The sequence below is a fragment of the Astyanax mexicanus genome, chromosome 1, assembly GCF_023375975.1.
Source record: "Astyanax mexicanus isolate ESR-SI-001 chromosome 1, AstMex3_surface, whole genome shotgun sequence".
Classification (NCBI taxonomy): domain Eukaryota; kingdom Metazoa; phylum Chordata; class Actinopteri; order Characiformes; family Acestrorhamphidae; genus Astyanax; species Astyanax mexicanus.
In genome coordinates, this window is record NC_064408.1 from 115,482,508 (window position 1) to 115,502,317 (window position 19,810).

The following is a 19,810-nucleotide window of genomic DNA, read 5'->3' on the forward strand; positions in this document are numbered from 1 at the left end:
TGTGAAAAAGTAATTGAGTGACAGCTATTGTTCACAAATGGAGAAAACATGGAACATTGATGAACCTACCGAAATTAGACAAATCATCCACAAGGTCACAAAATAACCCAGAACAGCATTTAAAGAACTCATTTGCTTTAGTTAAGGTCAGGTGTTAATAATTAAATAATAAGCATCCGCAAAGCAACCAGCATTGTGAATGACCCCACCCATCCTTCACACGAACTGTTCTCCCTCCTGCCTTCGGGAAGAAGGTACCGCAGCATCCGGTCCAGCACGACCAGATTCTGCAACAGCTTCTACCCCCAAGCCATCAGACTCCTTAACTGCAGAGACTGAACTGATGGTTTTCTGTACATGCACACACACTCTTACCCCACTTACCCCAGAAAATGGAAAGCACTAAAAACCCTACTACCTCACTGGACTCTATTGCACACTGTGTAATAGAGGTAATTACTACCTCACTGGTCTTTTTTGCACACTGCATAATTTGCACACTGTCTTGTTATTTATTAATCCTTTGTCTGTATTGTGTTGTATTGTCTGTCTGCACTTTTGTACTGTTGCACTTTTGTTCTGTCTACACTGTGTTTATGTGCACCATGGTGTACTCTGTATATAGCTGAAATGGCAATAAAAACCACTTTGACTTTGACTTTGATAAGAAAAACCCTGCTGACCAAAAACAGCACAAAGACCTGTCTTACATTTGCCAACAAACATCTTCATGATCCCCAGGAGTCAATCATGGTGGTGGTAGTGTGATGGTCTGGGGCTGCTTTGCTGCTTCAGGGTCTGGACAAGCTGCTGTAATTGATGTAACCATGAATTCTGTTGTTTACCAGACAATCCTAAAGGATAATATCTGGTCATCTGTTTGTGACCTCAAGCTCAGGTGTACTTGGGTTCTGCAGCAGGACAATGATCCATAGCTCACAAACAAATTCACCTCTGAATGGCTCAAATAAATAAAAAAAAAACTAAATGAAGGTTTTGGAGGAGTGGTCTGTTTGAGATGCTGTGGATGATCTTAAACAGACTGTTTATGTTGGAAAACCCTCTAATGTGAACTCTGCAAATAAGAGTGAATCAAATTTCTCCAAAGAGATGTAAAAAGACTCAATGCTAGTTATCATAAACACTTGATAGCAGTTGTTGTCGTGAAGGGTGGCGTAACCAAATTATTAGGTTTGGGAGCAAATACTTTTTCACACAGGGCTGGTTTTGGTTGGATAGTTTTTCCCTTGATAAATTAAATCATCATATAAAAACTGTTTTTTTATATTTACTCATTTTATATTTGTCTAATATTAAAATGTAAAAATGAAATTTCTAGGTGACCACTATTAAGACAGTGAAGCAGATGGATGAGTTGGTGGATATGGGAGGTGATGCCACAGCCTGGCACCAGCGCTGGAGGATCAAGCTTACCAATCTCTTTCATCAGGTACATCAGATATTAGAACTACAAATATTGACTTACATTTAACCATGCCTGGAGTCAATAAGACTAATGATATACCTACACTGACATGCCAGTTGTCACGGTACAGGGACTTGTGATTAGACCAGTGCTAAATCATTGTCTAAATTTGCAGGTGTGGAGCAACTTCCTGACCGTTTTCAATCCTGAGTACCGCCGTACCACCTACATGATGATGGCTGTGTGGTTTTCCATGTCATTCAGGTAAAGACTCCTTATGCTACCGTGAAACTGAGCATAGCATAAACTTGGAGCAGTTTTTATATACAGTGATATGCAAAATTTGAGCACGCTGATCAAACTGTCTGTTACTGGAAAAAGTTTGTTGAAGATGAGTTGATCGTTAAAATACAAAGAAGAAACATCAACAAAAACCTTTTCAGCATTTTAAACAAGATTAGTGTATTATTTATGTTTTTTGTAGAATTTAACCGTGGAAATAAGGAAGGCCCTTAGGTTGTAAGTTAAAGCCCCATAACCATCCTACAGCCATCATGAATTGCTTCCCTCTCTCTGAGCGGCAAGGATGGCCCTCTCCTCACCCCATCACTCAGTGTGAGCCCAGCTGACGTGGCTGTCTGTTAGATGGCTGACTTAGCTGCTAGCCTATCACTCTGCTGGTATTGTGTGATAGGGTGAGGGAGACCAAGCTAGTGGGTAGGAACTGACCAAAGCATTTCTACAATCCTCTTTTAGTAAAGATGCTAAAAACACTAGCAAACTATCAGCTCAGTTCACATTAAACAAATGAGATCATGCTAATTGGTGTTTTTCACGCACTGCTAACTTTAGCCTTGTTAGCTTTTTTCCATATAAGCTCGGAGGATTAGCACTGGCTGTCCTGGCTCCAGTGAATCTTTGTATCTCTATAAAAACGATACTCATGTAATTACTGGAATCATTAGCGTTTAATGAGCTGTCTCATGGCACCCCGATCTTTCTCCTAAAGCTACTACGGCCTGACGGTGTGGTTCCCTGACATGATCAAGTACCTGCAGAAGCAGGAGTACTCTTCACGCACCAAAGTCTTCATCAAGGAGAAAGTGGAACATGTGACCTTCAACTTCACCCTGGAGAACCAGATCCATCGCCAAGGAGAGTACTTTAACAACAAGTAAGCACTCGGCAGGAGCAACTGTTGTGGGACGTGCAAAAACTATATATATATATATTTTTTTTTGAAGCATTGGTTCTGTACCCCTTTACTTAGCTAGCCATAGCTTAGCGAGCTAAGCTAAACATTCATAAAGTATCAGATTCTTCATAAAACTATTTTCACACTGATCCTGACATTCACCAATGTGTTTATTGTAAGATTTGAGCAGAACTGTGAACAATTAAGTGCTTCAAAAACATTGTGAATCTAACAGAGATTTTTTTGTTATGATTTTCTTAGGAACTAATGTACTAATGTAAGGAAATTGTAAGATAGGAGATAGTCCTGAAGGCCTACTGTTCAGATCATCCAGTGGATGTTAACAGAAACTGTAATGTGCTGCCCAGGTGCACGACATCCTCTAATTGCCCACTTTCAAAAAAGGCATTTTATAATGATAATGGTTTCCAGTGTACACCACGCTTTCTAATGAGCACAGCAGGTTCTAATGAGCACACTTATTTCTGTGTGAAGTCTTCAGAAAACTGGGCCGAACTACACAGTATTTGCATCATATTTATATGTGCCCATTAGCCAGCGTTTCCACTTTCCATATCACATCATGTGAAATGAGATGTTCTGTTAGTCTAAGCTTCCTCTCCGCACTTTTTAAAGGTTTTTGAACCTGAAGATGAAGTCTATGGTGTTTGAGGACTCTCTGTTTGAGGAGTGTTACTTCGAGGACATCACCTCCACCAACACCTTCTTTAAAAACTGCACCTTCATCGCCACCCTCTTCTACAACACAGGTGAGAACAGGATAGCTTTCTTTGGCAGCCATCCAGCCCTCCATCTGTTCCTAATTGCAGTGTTAGCCTGGGCCTGAGAAGCCCCGCCTACATGTAAATAGAGCATCTGATAGAGCTAATGTTTTCAGCATTTAGGCCACAGAAAGAAAAAAAAAGGTTAGTTAAAATTCTGATTGGCTATGCTCACATCCGTATGTACACACTAGCAGCATTGTGGGATAGTGGGAGTCCTAGCTTATGGGCTAAGAGGGGGGCGAGGTTGGGGATCTAGTCAGAAATATCTAGCAGCTGGCTGCACTGTGCTTTGTGAAGATAACTAAGCTGCCACAAGATGTAGTCATGGTATTTTACACAGTTGGCGGATTTGTTTAATAGTCAAATAGCCCTTCTCAAAGTAGGTGGATCTTGGTGATGTAATCTGCTCAAAAGTACTAGAGCCTCCGATAGTCAGAACTGGGAAGGTAAGGACTAATCCTCAATAATGCAGTACCACAGAGAAATGTAATAAAATTATAGTAATATTTTAAAAACAAATAAATCCTAATAATGCACCACTGAATTTTGGCTGTTAATGTAATTTTGATTTCTACAATAAATGTTATACCCTATAGTATCATTGTGGATTTATTCAATTTTCAGGTTAATAATTTATAATTACCTTATACATAAGTAGGAATTTATTTCATTTTTATTTCTTGTTTGGGTTTTATTTATTTATTTATTTTTCTCTACAATATTTGGAGGTTATTTTATTAAATGGATTACATTGCCAAGTTCATTATTTGTAAAACTTAATTAGTTAATTAGTTAGGTTAATTAGTAATTGTAGGTTATTAAATTATTTTGTGTTTTTATTTATTTATTGATTTAGGTTGTATTAGCTTATTGCATTATTGGAAGTTTCTAACATTTTCAGGTTGAACATTTGTGTTATCCTATTAAATTATAGAATATATTATAGGGTTTTCCAGTATTACCCATTAAAGACTTCATTTTTATTGGTTATTTATTTAAGAGAAGAGAAAAAAACAACAAAATCAAACAAAAATAGTTAAGGATAAAACATAAGGTTAAATGTTTGTAGAGAGTGATTCAGTAATTAAATGAAAAATAATTAATTAATGTAGTAAATACCAGGTGTCACTTTGATATGTAAGTGTGAGTGTGTATGTGTGTGTGTGCACAAATAAAAGGAGATTATTTGTTAAGTAGACAGTTGGGTTGGGTTGGGTATAGAATCTCAATTTAGCTGTTTTAATGGTGTATTGGTTAATTTTGTAGGTTGATTACTGTTGGAGGAAGGTAATGATGGGTGTCCATATTGACTTGTATTCAATGAGTTTTTGTTTTTGGCGGTACAGATATTTTTTTCATGGATGTATTATCTATTGTCATATATTTGTCCAATTTATATTTGTAAAACTCTATTACATTATTGGAATTTAGTTTAATTTCATTTCATTTCTCTTTTTGTGTATTTATGACATTTCCAAGTTGATTATTTGTAATACTTTATTACATCATTGGGTTTTTAGTAATTGTCAGGTTAATTAGTAATTTTCAGGTTCATCATTTGTAGTATCCTATGACATTATAGGGTTTTGTCCAATATTACTACATTACTAGAGTTTGTATTACAGTATAAAATGCTATGATGCCAGGTGTGCTCTACTTTATCCCCGTCCACAGCTGGTCTTGGCATCACCCAGGATCAATCTTGTAACCTCCCACTAACAACAAAGACTGTTATTAATTTAAAACCCCAGAAAAGACAGATTGGGGCTGTGTATTGACGTGGCAGTGCTTCCTGAATGTATCTGCATTAATGGTGAAGACGGGCATAGTCAATAGTGTAAATCAGACAGGAGCCGAGCCCAGTCTCTCTCATCTATAATCCTTAAATAGAGGACTGCTGGCTGATGCATCCCCCATCAGTCAAAATGACCTCATTCAGTGGAAGTATGAAATGCGCTGAAATCATTTCAGGTATCCTAGCAACAAAGGCTGCAATTCTGACTCTTTAAGGTATGAGCAAAATCTGTTGCTGCTGCGTCAATCTAAATATCCCCCTTCAGGAGCCAGTTTAGATACATACTGAAGACTGGTATTCTCTTATAGGCTTATTGGCCTCTTGTCTTGAACCCAGTTCTTAACCCTTTGAAGCACAGTGATTCTGTTTTTCTAGATTTCTCACTTTGCAGTTGTTGTTAAAGAAAATATCTCTACATTTTCTATAATTGTTGATGTTTTGTAGTGAAAGTAAAACCTGTAGCACACAGGTAGTGATGTAAAAACTGCAGTTTTTCTGCAAAGCTGGGTCATGCTAAGTCCTTTTAACACTGATATTATGAGCAGCTCAGGGGACAATTTATGTAAGGATGCATTAAAATTCATTTTTTGGCCAGAACTGAAACATTTGAAACACATTTACTTCAGCAGTGCTGTTCTGATCACAAATTTAGCTAACCAGCTACCTCAGCCGTGCTATTCTGATCACACATTTGCTATCTAGCTACCTCAGCAGGGCTATTCTAATCACACATTTGCTATCTAGCTACCTCAGCAGGGCTATTCTACTCACACTTTTATCTAGCTAGCTACATCAGTAGTGGCATTCTAATCATAAATGTGCTTAATCCGGTGCACTTTTAGTCATAAATCTACCTTAGCATTGCTATTCAGTTAACCCTGCACCTAAAAATATGAGTTTAATGGTTTGTAATTCCATATCCATGTCCATATCAGTAAATCTGATATTTTTATATAATTTTCCAGCCATCAGTCAACTAATCTGATATCTCTTCATGTAAAAACTTACCCACTGTGTGGGAGGTTTTAAAGGTATTAAGCCCTTTAAGATGTGTGCTTTTATTCCCCCTTACTGAAGCCTTTAGAATTAGTTTGTTTACTGTTTAAGTCATGTTACATCTGAAAATGTAAATTTATTGCAAACGTAATGCTTTTTATTGGAATGAGTCAGAACCTCTTTCCAACTGTAAAGCATGGTGGTGGTAGTAGGATGGTTTGGAAAATCCTGCTAAATAAAACATGCAAGTAATATAGGTAAAGGCATTAGTGTATAGTAATTAAAAATGACCTTTGATCCTGCACCTAAAAAATGTTTTAAGTTAATGGTTTGTAACATTTCCATATTAGTAAATCTGAAAAAATATATATATATTCTTTAATAGTGCCTGAGAGGGTTAAGCAGAGAAAGCTGCTTTTTCTGTAGCAGCAGCAGCAGCAGAGAATGAAACACTACTCTGTGGTGCTGTTCTATTATATACTATTCATATGTAAATATTCATTTTAACAATCTGCTCTGAACTGAATGCACATCTGCTGTGGATTTATTAGCCGCTTCTGCTGCACACAAGCAGACATTAAGTGCTGTGGCATTTAGTGTTGGTTTAATAAGCTGCGTCTCTTCCTCTTTCCAGATCTGTTTAAATACAGGCTGGTCAACAGTCGTCTCATCAACAGCACCTTCCTGCATAACAAAGAGGGCTGCTTGCTGGACTTCAGTGACGAGAACAACGCCTACATGATCTACTTTGTCAGTTTTCTGGGCACGCTGGCAGTCCTGCCCGGGAACATTGTGTCTGCTCTGCTCATGGACAAGATCGGACGCCTGAGGATGCTGGGTAAAAAAAAGCTCTGTGACTGGTCAGCCATGAATGCAACAGATCAGTGTTAGGATATTAATGCAGTGAGGTTTGATTGAAATGATAGATTGTGATGAAATGATCACAATGAAATGATAGAATGATATGTTGCTGCTTACTCTAATACACAATCCAAAATAATAGTGGACCCACCAACTTTTTTTCTTCCTAATTAAATGTGTCTTCTTTAAATTGACTTTTATTATTACCATCTAAATAATAAATTAACCAAAAGAAACATAAAATACAAGGGTTGTTTTAAAATTCTTTTTTAAAGACCAGCCAAACCGAATCCTAGTTTATACGAGATCAATAACCATTATTGCTCAGAAATGTGGGTCAAAAACATTCTCCTTTAAACACTATCACTGCTGTGTAAGGATTGCAAGTGTATAAACTTGTGAATAAATGCAGTAAACTTCATATCTAACAAATGTAGAAAATGTAACTAGCTACTATTTGAAAATCGTCTGAAGGATCTTCTCATTTGTTTTCTTTACTTTTCTCATAAAACCCTTAGTACGAACTGAAATGAATTTGGAAAATAAAAAAAATAATCTTTATAAGCAGTATTAATGGCTGTTAAGAATGACCACAGAAGAAAATTAAGAGCATCTTTAGATTAAGAGCATATTTCTTATAACATATTGTTTTTATCACAATGTTTTTACCTTTGTTTTAAAGTTTTATTTCATATAAAATCTTTTTAAAATTACAGTTCCTACATTATTGTAACCCAACCTGGTCTATGCTAATTTGTCATGCCCTTACAAATCTGCTGCCCTGATGTTACTGCTGCCCAAAACGCTGCCAGTCAGATTGATCATGCCTGCCTGACATTAGTGAAAAGAATGTAAATATGAGGCCAGTTTAGCTATCAAGTAATGAAATTTTATAATCACTTGATACTATATTTAGACTTTAGACTTACAGAAATACACTGCCTGACCAAAAAAGCTCGCCACCTGGATTTAAGTAAGTAAAGGATGTGGGTTTGATGCTGCAGTTGGTCTGCAGGTTTAGGTTCAGCAACAGTATGTGCTGAAAGAATGAGGTCAGCTGACTACCTGAATATACTGAATATAGACCAGGTTATTCCATCAATAGATTTTTTTTATTTCTTCCATGATGATCACGGGCATATTCCAAGATAACAATATCAGGATTCATGGGGCTGGAATTGTGAAAAAGTGATTCAGGGAGCATGAGATCATCATTTTCACACATGGATTGAAAGTTCACCACAGAGGCCAGACCTTAACCTCATTGAGAATCTTTGGGATGTGCCGAAGAAGTGCTGCTTTGTGCAGTGGTTGGTCAGACTCTACCATCATCAATGCTACTGCAAGATCTTGCACTGGATTAAAATAAATCTTGTAACGTTGCAGAAGCTTATTGAAACAATGCCACAGTGAATGTGTGCAGCAATTTGTACTTTTGTGTTTTGTCTACTGAAAACACATGGAGTAAATGTAGCAGACAAAACACTGAACAGTACATATTATATATATTAATATTGTGTTTATGTTCTGCAGTTACTGTCCTCAGAATAAAAACACACTCCTGTTTTCTCCTCTGCAGCCGGTTCCAGTGTGATCTCCTGTGTCAGCTGTTTCTTCCTGTCATTTGGAAACAGCGAGTCGGCCATGATTGCCCTCCTCTGTCTCTTTGGAGGCATCAGCATTGCGTCGTGGAACTCCTTGGACGTACTGACAGTAGAACTGTACCCGTCTGACAAGAGGTACTCAGAATTCCTACCTTTTAAAAATACAGATGCCATGTATTTATTTAAAACACACACACAGACATATATATGTATAGATGTTTAACTATATGTATATAATATTAAAATAAACAGATCATCTTAATATCGCTATTATGTTATCTTATTATTAGACTTTTTGCAAAAATATTGAAAATGTGCTACAGGTTCTCTGAAATTAGGTTATTTTATGGTTATAAACCATATTTATATGATAAGTAAAGAGCATGTGTAGAATTTTGACTGCTCGTCAGTGCATTAGCTGCATGGCCTCTGCAGTGCCACCTCTTCTCTGCAGCTCTGATGCATCATCATCATCATCATCACTCTTTGGGGGGAATATCTGAAAATGCTGTTTCAAAATGTCTGAAATCCCAGCTGGCCTGGCTCTGAGTACTACGCATTATTTGTGGGAGGATGTGCAGTAACCATGGTGCCTGCCACAGGGTTTACCTTCTGTTACACACAGCTCCCCCATGTGGTCAAGCTTTCATCATGTTTGTTTTAATGCTGCATTTATTAGTTTATGTAATATTTGATTGGGTTTTATGCAGAGGTATTGTGCACTGTCTGAGAATGATCAAGGTTAGCAAGGCTTTCATTTTTTTTTTCAGTTCAATTCAATTCAAATTTATTATCATTGTACAGATAAAGGGTTGTACAGTACAATTAAACATTGCTATACTTGATCTCCAGTGCAGCAATTGATAAAGGATTCAGGGCAATAGGTAATACAATAAATAAAAGTACCAGTATGTATTATTAAGGTGCAGCTGTTACTAAACTAAAATAATCTGTAGTAAATATTATGTTGTCCAGTAATTATAACTAAAGGTAGGTAAGAAAGTAAGATTTATTACTAAAGCACTCTTTAAACATCTTGTTAATGAAAGATACGAACACATAAAACAGGAAAAACACAAATAAAACTATACATGAGTTAAACCAAAATAAAACCAATAAGCTAAATAGCAATAAATAAAACAAAAGAAAGAAAACATACATTTAAAAAAAATTATATTACCACAATTTCTTGCTATTCGAATGCCAGTTTGTACATGTAAGTTTATAGACCTGATTTAAAAACCGATGAAATGGCTTGGCTAATATTGGGCAGTAGACTGTCCCATATGTTCTCCCAGTCTTGGAGCATAAATGAGCCTTTAAGGTTGAGACCAGCATGAGGAACAGCCAACAAATTCAGGGATGATAATCTGGTGTAATATGGTCTCTTTTCTTGGTGCTAGTCTATATTGACTGACTACAAATGCTGTTAATTCTTGAAAAAAATGAATGCACAAATGACTTTCTCCAGGTAAAAATAAAACTGAGAAATGGTTTAAGCTTTGTGTCTACTATATTTGGGATTATAATTATTATGTGTATACATGTAAGAGTTCAGTATGGTAAGGTGTAGCATGTAGAGGAAGAACAGGTATCCCAGATGTAGTCAGTTAAGACATGCTTAAAGGGTTGTACATGTGTTTCTTCAGTTTTGCCCTGGAGCTGCTCTGTGTAAACCTCATGTCTACATCAGGGAATTCCACTGATCTTTTAAAAAGTGCAGTACAATCTGTGGTTAAAATGTAAGCTTGTGATTCACAGTGGGATGTGGTGCAGAATAGTTGATTATAGACGAATCTGACAGCTTTTTACACAAAAACCACAAATTTAGTCTTTTTATTTACTATCTAAAGAGAGTGAAAAAAGTGACAAATTGATGATGGAAAAATCTATACTCTTTCATGGGTTAAATCTATTATTTGGAATTTTTGGCCTTTAAAAATTCCATCATGAAAAGTTGAAAGCTTCTCAGACCTACTGTAAATCAGTTTCCCAGCCATCAGGCAACTAATCTGATATCATTTAATTTTGTGTGAGAGCTTTTAGAGGTATTTCGCCCTTTAGACACCTGCTTCTATTTCCCATTTCTGAAATGGGCAATTCTGACTTGATAAGATTCTCTTATTTTTGAAACCATTTTGAATTAGTTTGTTTACTATATAAATATGCAGAAATTATGAAAAAAGACATTAAGAAGAAGTCGTCTTTTAGCCTGACACGGGCCTTGTATTATGTAATGAGAAAACATAATTCTGCTTTTCCAGCTGTGAAGCATGCTGGGAAAAATAACTGCCTTTTCAACTGTGAAGCATGGTGGTGGTAGTGTGCTGGTTTAGGGATGCTGAGCTGCATCAGGACCTGAATAACTTGCTACATTAGCATGAATAGCTAACGAAGCATGTTACACTTTAGTGAAGGGATTGATAGCTTGGGCTGGAAGGACTTGCAGGAAATCTGACAAATATGGGGAACAGTTTTAGCTTTGTTTCTATATAACTAAAGGAAGCCGAACCATGGTGTCCATGTTTTACACAGTCATTGGATCTTCCAACTTCCAACAGGGGTTGAACAATGAAACTGAAACACCTGTCATTTTAGTGTGGGAGGTTTTATGGCTAAATTGGAGCAGCCTGGTGGCCAATCTTCATTAACTGCACATTGCGCCAGTAAGAGCAGAGTGTGAAGGTTCAATTAGCAGGGTAAGAGCACAGTTCTGCTCAAAATATTGCAATGCACACATAATTATGGGTGACATACCAGAGTTCAAAAGAGGACAAATTGTTGGTGCACGTCTTGCTGGCGCATCTGTGACCAATACAGAAAGTCTTTGTGATGTATCAAGAGCCACGGTATCCAGGGTAATGTCAGCATTACACCAAGCAGGACGAACCACATCCAACAGGATTAACTGTGGATGCTGTAAGAGGAAGCTGTCTGAAAGGGATGTTCGGGTGCTAACCCGGATTGTATCCAAAAAACATAAAACCACGGCTGCCCAAATCACGGCAGAATTCAATGTGCACCTTAACTCTCCTGTTTCCACCAGAACTGTCCATCACCACAATAAATTATTGTGGTCTAAGACCAAGTGTTTCAGTTTCATTCTCCAACCACTGTAGATTCTGTTGAAATTTTGTGTCAGGAGCTGAAACACAGTGGTACAGAAAGAATTAAGTTGCAGTTATTCGCTGTTTTAGATATCCACATTTTTAGATAAAGGGATTGGGTGTTAAATGTCTCACCATTGGGTTTTGGGTTGAAATGTAAGGTGATGCAGTGTTTGAAATGAGCCCAGTTTAATTAGCACTGTATATTTTATTTGTAGCTTCAGTGCAGAACTAAAATAGCAAGTCTTGACTTTGTTTAAATTGAGAAAGGAAGGGGATGTAGGTTATAAACCACTGTTGTAAGGTTTAAATACCCTACTTCTAACTCTTTTCCTCACTGTGTTTTCTTACAGAACCACTGCCTTCGGCTTTCTGAATGCCCTGTGTAAGCTGGCCGCAGTGCTGGGAATAAGCATCTTCCAGTCCTTCGTGGGCATCACCAAAGCGGTGCCCATTCTCTTCGCCTCGGGAGCGCTGGCGGCCGGCAGCTTCCTGGCGCTGAAGCTTCCGGAGACGCGGGGGCAGGTGCTTCAATAGTGCAGCCTCCCTGCCAGCAGGTGGCGACGTTGAATAGGAAGTGTTTCCCAAAACCCCATTGAGTGAGCCACGCTGCGAGCAGCGGAGAATACCACACAAAAATCTACCATTTTTTAAAAATCCTCTCATTACAGGAGATCAGTTGTAGATGTTGTTTCATTAAGCCCCTTCTGTTTCTGTGTCGAACTTTTACTGAGCAAATTCATTTTGAATCATTTTCAGCAGCAAACAGCGACAGTTCTTAGCAAACACAGGTCAGATTGTAGAACCGCTCACTTTTCCTTCCCTTTTCCTTTTTCCCTTTGAGGTCATGAAGTTGGGAGATTAATCTCGCCACAGAAAAGCCATCTACCCATTTAGTAATCGTTTAATCCAGTCTTGTGCAGGTTGCTCTCTTCATATACACTAGATTTCAAATTCACACTTCGCCTGTATTCATTCGTCTGTAACAAGTCAAGTGGCATGGTTTTAAGGATGTCGGGTTTGAGTCCAGGGCTATTATACTCTGAGGTCTGAGGACTGATCCCGTCCTTATCTGTTATTAGCGCCCTTACAGGGAAAACAAAGGTTGTGTGTGGGTATATATGTGTGGGTGTGAGTGTGTATATATGTCAAAATGTGTGCATATATGTGTGTGTATGTGTTGAACAACTGCCATTTTTGACACATTCCAAAGTTTATTTGTAGTTTTGTGAGAGTTTTATGTGAGAACCGGCCTGTGATGAGTTTAACTTCTCCCTTTAATCTTAGTCCAAGCCATTCTGTCGTGGGAAATCATGGAGAGTGAGAGTGATGGGCGTTGTTTTTGGTTTTGATGGGGGTTGATGGGGTTGTTGGGGGTCGTTGGGGTTGTTATTTTCTGCACGGACAGTGTTTCGAGTGTTCTTTGCTCTCTTGTGGTGCTGGTTGTTGTTGTTATTTTCCGCTCACGGTATCCTACCGAAAGGAAGCGGCGTGAAATCTTGAATCGGTGGGCGTGACGAAGCTCACATTTAGATCACGTCGTTATTTCTTTTTTTTTTTTTTTTTATTTTGAGGTAGGGATCTTCGATGGTAGAGTCGGATCGTAATATGGTAATATGATGAGCGCACTGTAAACTTTGTAAGGTTTAGGAGAGGAATCAAAGATTCGCAGAGAGTCATAGAGAGCCATAAAGAGAGAGAGAGAATGCTGGTGTTCTTTCAGAAGTGGCTTTATTGATATTGATATAAAGTTTTGAGAAGATGAATGAGAATATAATATATGGTTTATGACAGTATGACAGCCTACATGACCTGAGTGCTCTATCTCTATCCCCATACTCTACCCATGATGATTTCTGAGATAATGTAAAAAAGAAAATGTGACATAAGAAGATGTTAATAAAATGTTGGCCCCTTTAGAAATAAAAGGGGGATATGTGGTTATACGTTGACAATATATTCCAAGATATAAATAGAATATATTGTAGTATATTTTCAGTAGATTTCAGACTTTTTTGTATGGGCATGCATGTCCCATTCCAAACTAGAAAACAACCATTGCCCCTATATTCACGAATATATGTATTCCATAACAGGCCCCTCCTCACATTCCATCCTCGTGTTTTTCCTTGAATGTGCACAGCTTCTGATTTTTTGGAATTTACCGATCAGCAGCGTGCGAAAAACTATAGTGATGAAAAAAACACGTCTTTTCTTCCACCCACATGAGTCTCCTTGAAAAAGACAAAAAAATCAAATGAAAAAATCTGAGAGGGGCAAAAAAAAAGCAAATCAAGCACAAGACGGTTTGATGAGACTATCAAAAAACCAATAGGTTTTATTTTGAAAATGCTGTAAATGATGTACTGAATATAAATATACAGTTCAGTCTGTCTGTTTGAACACTCTAGCTAATGTTAAATATATAAATATATAGGGAAAAACTCTGAATAGATAAAAATCTATTTCTTTCCGTTTCAGATGTTGAAATCTAGTACCATAATGTCTTAGATAGGTTCTACTTGATGTCTGTATATATAAATATATTGGTTTAAGGTACTTTTATTTTGAACAAAAGCAAATATTCAGAGACCTGACGGAAGCAAGTCAAACACAAATGCAATTCATGCGCGATGTGTTTTGTCCATATGTTCTTTTCCGTTCTTACGATGACTAAGAGGTACCCGTAGATATGTACGTATGTATGTGAGTGTGTGTGTGTGTGTGTGTACGTGTGTACGTGTGTGCGTACGTATGTGTGCGTGTGCGTGCTTGCATGTGAAACGTTGAGGTGTTCCACAGAATAATATTTGTATGCATTTATTTCTATGGTTGCGAGAGTTTTTGATTTTATAGTCTTTTTTACTTTGGATGTCTGTAGAAAACAGGTTGTGCCACATAACACAGGGTAAATTTATTGCTGTAATGTTGTTTGACGTGAAGTTCTCATCACTACACAGTTAAAAATCTTGAAAAAAATGAATGAGAGTGTATAAGATTTATCATTTTAAAAAGTGCTGGACATTAAAAAGTTAGTCAAACTTTTTGTCAGTATAAACTGAATTGAAATCTGGGGCGTTTTAGAAAGCTGAGTGAACACAGCACAAAAAGAGAACGGAAGAACTGAAATTAATGTTTTTTGTTTGTTTCATTTTCCAATCTGGTGGTTTATGTTTACTTCAGCGTAGAACTTCAGATCATTCGGTCCGTACAATTCCTCTTATCTAGAGTACAACTGATGACTGCCTTCCGTTAATTACACAGATACGTCTAGCAAAAAATAAAGAGCAGGTTTCCAGTCTTAGATGCTTCTGTTTGCAGATAGTGCTAATCACAAAGAAAATGCAGAGGTGTCACTCTTCTTTACTGCCATTTTGTAGGATAGCAGCCATATTCTGGACGCACTCAGACTAAAAAAAAGGACACTGGAGTTTGGTGTTCCTTGCATTAAATTAAAATACACTGCAAAAAATGAAAGTAGAAAAAAATGAGGATATCTTCTGGCTGGTATCAACTGATTATGAGATTGTCAATAAGATATTCTAAGATTTCTCAGCTCCTTTGTAAATGTTTTTAGTTTTTTTTTTTTGCTTAAATTTGACCGGTAGAATATAGTGCTTGAATGGGCCAAGTAACAAATACAAGCTTATGGTCCTTAGAGGAAAGTCTTTTAATTTGGTGGCTATTTTGCAAAAAGGCCAGTCAGTTATTTCTGGTGAAAAAAGAACAGGATTTCATTTCTTTAAACAAAAAGAGATCAAAATACTAGACGCTGTAGGTCAAATTTCTGCTTTATGACATATTGTAAAAAAAAAAAATTACCACATCAAGTTGAAAGTTGATTGGCTATTTTGTTAAATGGCTGGATGTTGTCTGTGAACAGATGCCATGTTGAACATATATTTGAATATTTGAATCACTGGCCTCCTAATTTGTAAAACGACTCATACATACTACTCTATGTATTACCAGTAGAGCAATGTCTTAAAGCAATAAAAATATCTAAAACCAATCTCATAATAATAAAAAAAAAACATCCTTTACATGGCGCAACTATCTAAGTGCTCCCCAGTGATGCCACAGCCATCCATAAGTTCCAGACAGCACAAATGGCTTTGATCTCACATGGATGGGTAATATGACCCTCAGCCAGCGTTGGCAAATTAAAGATTTTCTGAAATCTATCTGTGTATCTTTTTGACAAGACTTTAGATAATCTCTCTTACCAAAATATTATTATTTGCAGTGTAGAAAAATGACGATTTGTTACCAAAGTAGTTCTGTGATGGATTCTAAGCACACAATCAGCCACAGCCTAAACTCAGCGTCCCACAGTCAGGCCAGTCAGGCTTCTCTGTGCTCCAGCAAAAACAACTTAAGCAAATCAGACTTTAATTAAGGGATCCCAGTACAAATCACTCAAGAACCTGCCTTTTACTTTTTCACTATAAGGTCAGAAACAAACCATCAGTGACAATCTGAGCAGGAGCAAAAAACTAGAGAGCTGCCACTCATATAGGACCCAAACCAGAGTTGCACAATGATCTACTCAGTTACAAACGAAACAGAGCAACAAACTCACGTTTTATACCCTACAGAGTCTCCTAAATAGAGCTTTGCAAAAAAAAGGTTGGCACTAGGATGGCAGAGGATGGCACTATTAAAGTGTTTAGTGCTGTCACTGTCATTTATAATTTAATAACCTTGCAGTTATCTTGATTTAATCATGTTTTTTGCCCTAAACAATGTACAAAACATATTATTAATACACTTTGCACTGCATTTAAAAATTGCAGTTCATATATATTCTTTTATATATTGTTAATATTGATAACTGACTTTACCTTAAGTTTAATCTTAATGGAAATTAAATTATGTTGGATAAATTAACCATTTATTAAAACATGTGGTTGTAGTATAAAATTTAACTACAAAAATTACAATTAGTCCAGTACAGAAGAAATTGTCAGTTGTTACAGAAACAGGTTTATACACAAGCCTGATACCTTGTATATAAGTTGAATAACACATGGCCCAACATGTTTAAAAAGTATTTTAAGGAATTTAATAGTTAAGTGGAGTTATGAATATAACTTAATTTTGGGAGACTGATCCACGCCCTTGCTCCTCTTATTCCCCACCCTATATAAACCCTCAATTCCTCTCTCCCTGCGTGTCCAACAACTTCACACCCACCTCCTCCCCATCTTCCTCCTTCTTCCCTTTACTCTTGCCATTTCCTGTATCTCTTCTCGTGGGCGGGGCTTCAGCTTTACAGCCCTGCAAAGCTGCCCCAAACTCCTGCCCAAAACCTCTGAGCCCCTTTTTTATTTTCCATCTAAGGGCGTGGGAAATACTAGCAAATTAAATGTTTAATATGGCATAATGTTTAATGCATTTATAAAATGAACAAAATTAAGTTCTAATCTGAGTAATTGTGACAGCACTACTCATGTGCATTTGAAAGCGTAAGCTTATAAAAAGCTTATATTTGCAAAGTTCCATTTAGGCACTTTGTGTAGCACCGTTTATTTATTATTTTTTATTTATCAGGGAATCAGATCCAGTTCAACATTATTTTAAGGTTACATATGAAAAAGCACATCCCGCATCATTTCTCAAGTTTGCCATTCCTCAGCAGGCTATCACTGCCAAGTCAGTCAGGCGGAGTCTCTGCCGATACCTGTTTCCATCCGCGGTTGTACAGCATGTAAATCTTAGGCGTCACGTCTCCTCCGTGTTGTCTTTGGTCCGTTCATTGAACTACAGACAAGGATGTCAATATCGCTGTCGTACGCTGTGAACACGCTGATCTACAGTAAACGATCTCAGTGAAGCTGTGGATTATTTGTACGTAAATAAAATAGCAGTCCTGAAATTTGTGAACTTCACCTGTTTGGATTGTTACTGGGTGTTTTAATGATTGTTCAGATTTCTCGTTTTTGTTTCTTGTTTTTTGTTTCGTATTTCGATGATTAGCAGTCAATCGTGTGCGCAAAAAGAAATCAAAGCAATAAAAGTGACTGACAGGTTTCTTTGCTCCGCCCCCTCCAGCCCCCGCACCCTCCCTCCCCCCATTCTATTGGGAAAAGTAAAAGCACACTGAAAAACGAACAGGCCACATGCAATGAGATGTGTAGTGATTTAAAGAAAACAATATATATAGAGAGAAATATAAATATATAAATATACATATATATACATATATAAATAAATTAATATCTGAAAGGCCAATGTCAGTGATTCTACAAATATCCCATAGGTCTTTTGATGCTTTTGTCGATTACAATGTATCGCCATGATTTCAATGTGACAGAGTTTATCACCTTATCATTGTACTGTGCTGTAGAGATTGTAGTTGTTTGTATGTAAAAGTATAAATATGTGGAACAATAAAAAAGTGAAAAAGACAAAAACCGTTGAACACAAGAACTAGAGTACTATTGTATGTTGTTCATTTTTGTGATCCGTTTCTTTTTTGTACATGAGAATGACAATGGCGTAACGACGTTGACATTATCATTGAACATGAAGACTATTTCAATGTTACACCAAAATGGTTCTGTATTAAAGGTTCGTGAGAGACTTCTCATTTTCCGAGTCATGCTGGGACCTGCGCTGCACCTGTGCAGTGAACCAACCCTGTTCTTCAGCGAAATGATGAAAACCTACATATGGATAATAAACAAATGTCATGAAGATCAAACCACTGGCTTTGTAGTTATTGACACAATGGAAAAGTTTCCAATTGGCTTAATTACTGGCAGCTGATTTAAGTCTAAGGTGGCTGAGTTCAATAAGTCTAGCCCATCCTATTCTTCACCCAAAATAACTATTTAAATGTACAACCCCAAATCAGAAAATATATAGCTAGATGCTGTGCAGGGCATATACCACATGATAAAACAGGATGGCACTCAATGGCCCCCCAGTAGACGGTGCTCATGATTAGGGTGGGGGCTCCAGCTCTTCTTAGCTTATAAATCTCTCTTAGATAAAATAATGCACATTATAATAGCATTATAGTGGCATTAATACAATACATGAAAAATTGTGGAAATAAATAAATACATGAATAAATGTGGAAATAAATAAAAAAGGTAGAAATGTTGAAATAAATAAATGAAAAAAATATATATATTGAAATACATAAATAAATATATGCAGAAATATATATTCCAACGAATGGGCGCCAGTTTCTTGTTGTAACTCTTCCAAATTAAACGTATTATTTTAAAAATCTTTTTTCAAATCTGAATCTAATAACATATTTAACTATTCAAAACATGTTCTGGTCAAACTCAGGCAGCTTTACTTAAAATTTTACAAGGTTTCTAAGCCAAAGATGGCTACAAAACTCATGTCACACATAAAAAGCATGTTTAAAAGCAAGTCCACAAATTCCTTTAATTTTCTCTCAAGAAAGTCTTTATTTTAAATAAATGATTGACGGCATGCTAAAATAATTTATATTTATGACAAAAAAAAAAAAAAAACACTCGTTCCGGTCACTGGAACTCCTGTTACTTTTTATGTTTTGAGTAACAGTAATGGGTTTTTAGCATAGAATTAACAAAAACATGAAAAATAGCTAAATGGCAGCTATGCTTACAGCATGAGGACACTGAGCTCATTCTAGTGATTTTCCCATAATTTGTGTTTTAAAAATAAACAAATAAGATTTAAGAATTAATTTAGGTAACAGGAGAGAGTGTTGAGATTGAGCTCTGCAGTCATAGTTACAATAAAAATAAACATACAGAAAAACTAATGATGGAACTTAAGTTTGATCTTCCCATGATCTTCAGAAGAACCATCTGTTGTCACTTCCTGTTGTAGATGAGACTTGTAGAATGATCTAGATGATTCAGAGGGGGTAATGTGTTTTACGATAACAGGACTGAGTGAAAACCAGAGACACAACTAAAATGTGTATTTTAACTTAAAAATCATGGATTTATTATGAAAAAAATATTTTTAGAGCATAGATGAGATTTGGAGTCACAGAACAATGCAAAAAAAACTACATCTCTGAAGGATT

The 19,810-nt window shown here is 36.8% G+C and overlaps 1 protein-coding gene across 2 annotated transcripts in view; it reads left to right on the top strand.

Annotated features, from left to right (window-relative positions):
• Positions 1–18,475, top strand: part of sv2a (synaptic vesicle glycoprotein 2A) — a 63,275-nt gene extending 44,800 nt beyond the window's left edge. For both annotated transcript variants that reach the window (XM_007242151.3, XM_022668748.2), the window contains exons 7-13: positions 1,340–1,450; positions 1,602–1,690; positions 2,436–2,600; positions 3,258–3,391; positions 6,832–7,035; positions 8,638–8,797; positions 12,123–18,475. In XM_007242151.3, coding sequence (XP_007242213.1) covers positions 1,340–1,450; positions 1,602–1,690; positions 2,436–2,600; positions 3,258–3,391; positions 6,832–7,035; positions 8,638–8,797; positions 12,123–12,306 — 1,047 coding nt within the window. In that variant the 3' untranslated portion in view covers positions 12,307–18,475. The remainder of the gene's footprint in view (positions 1–1,339; positions 1,451–1,601; positions 1,691–2,435; positions 2,601–3,257; positions 3,392–6,831; positions 7,036–8,637; positions 8,798–12,122) is intronic.
• Positions 18,476–19,810: the final 1,335 nt, after the last annotated feature.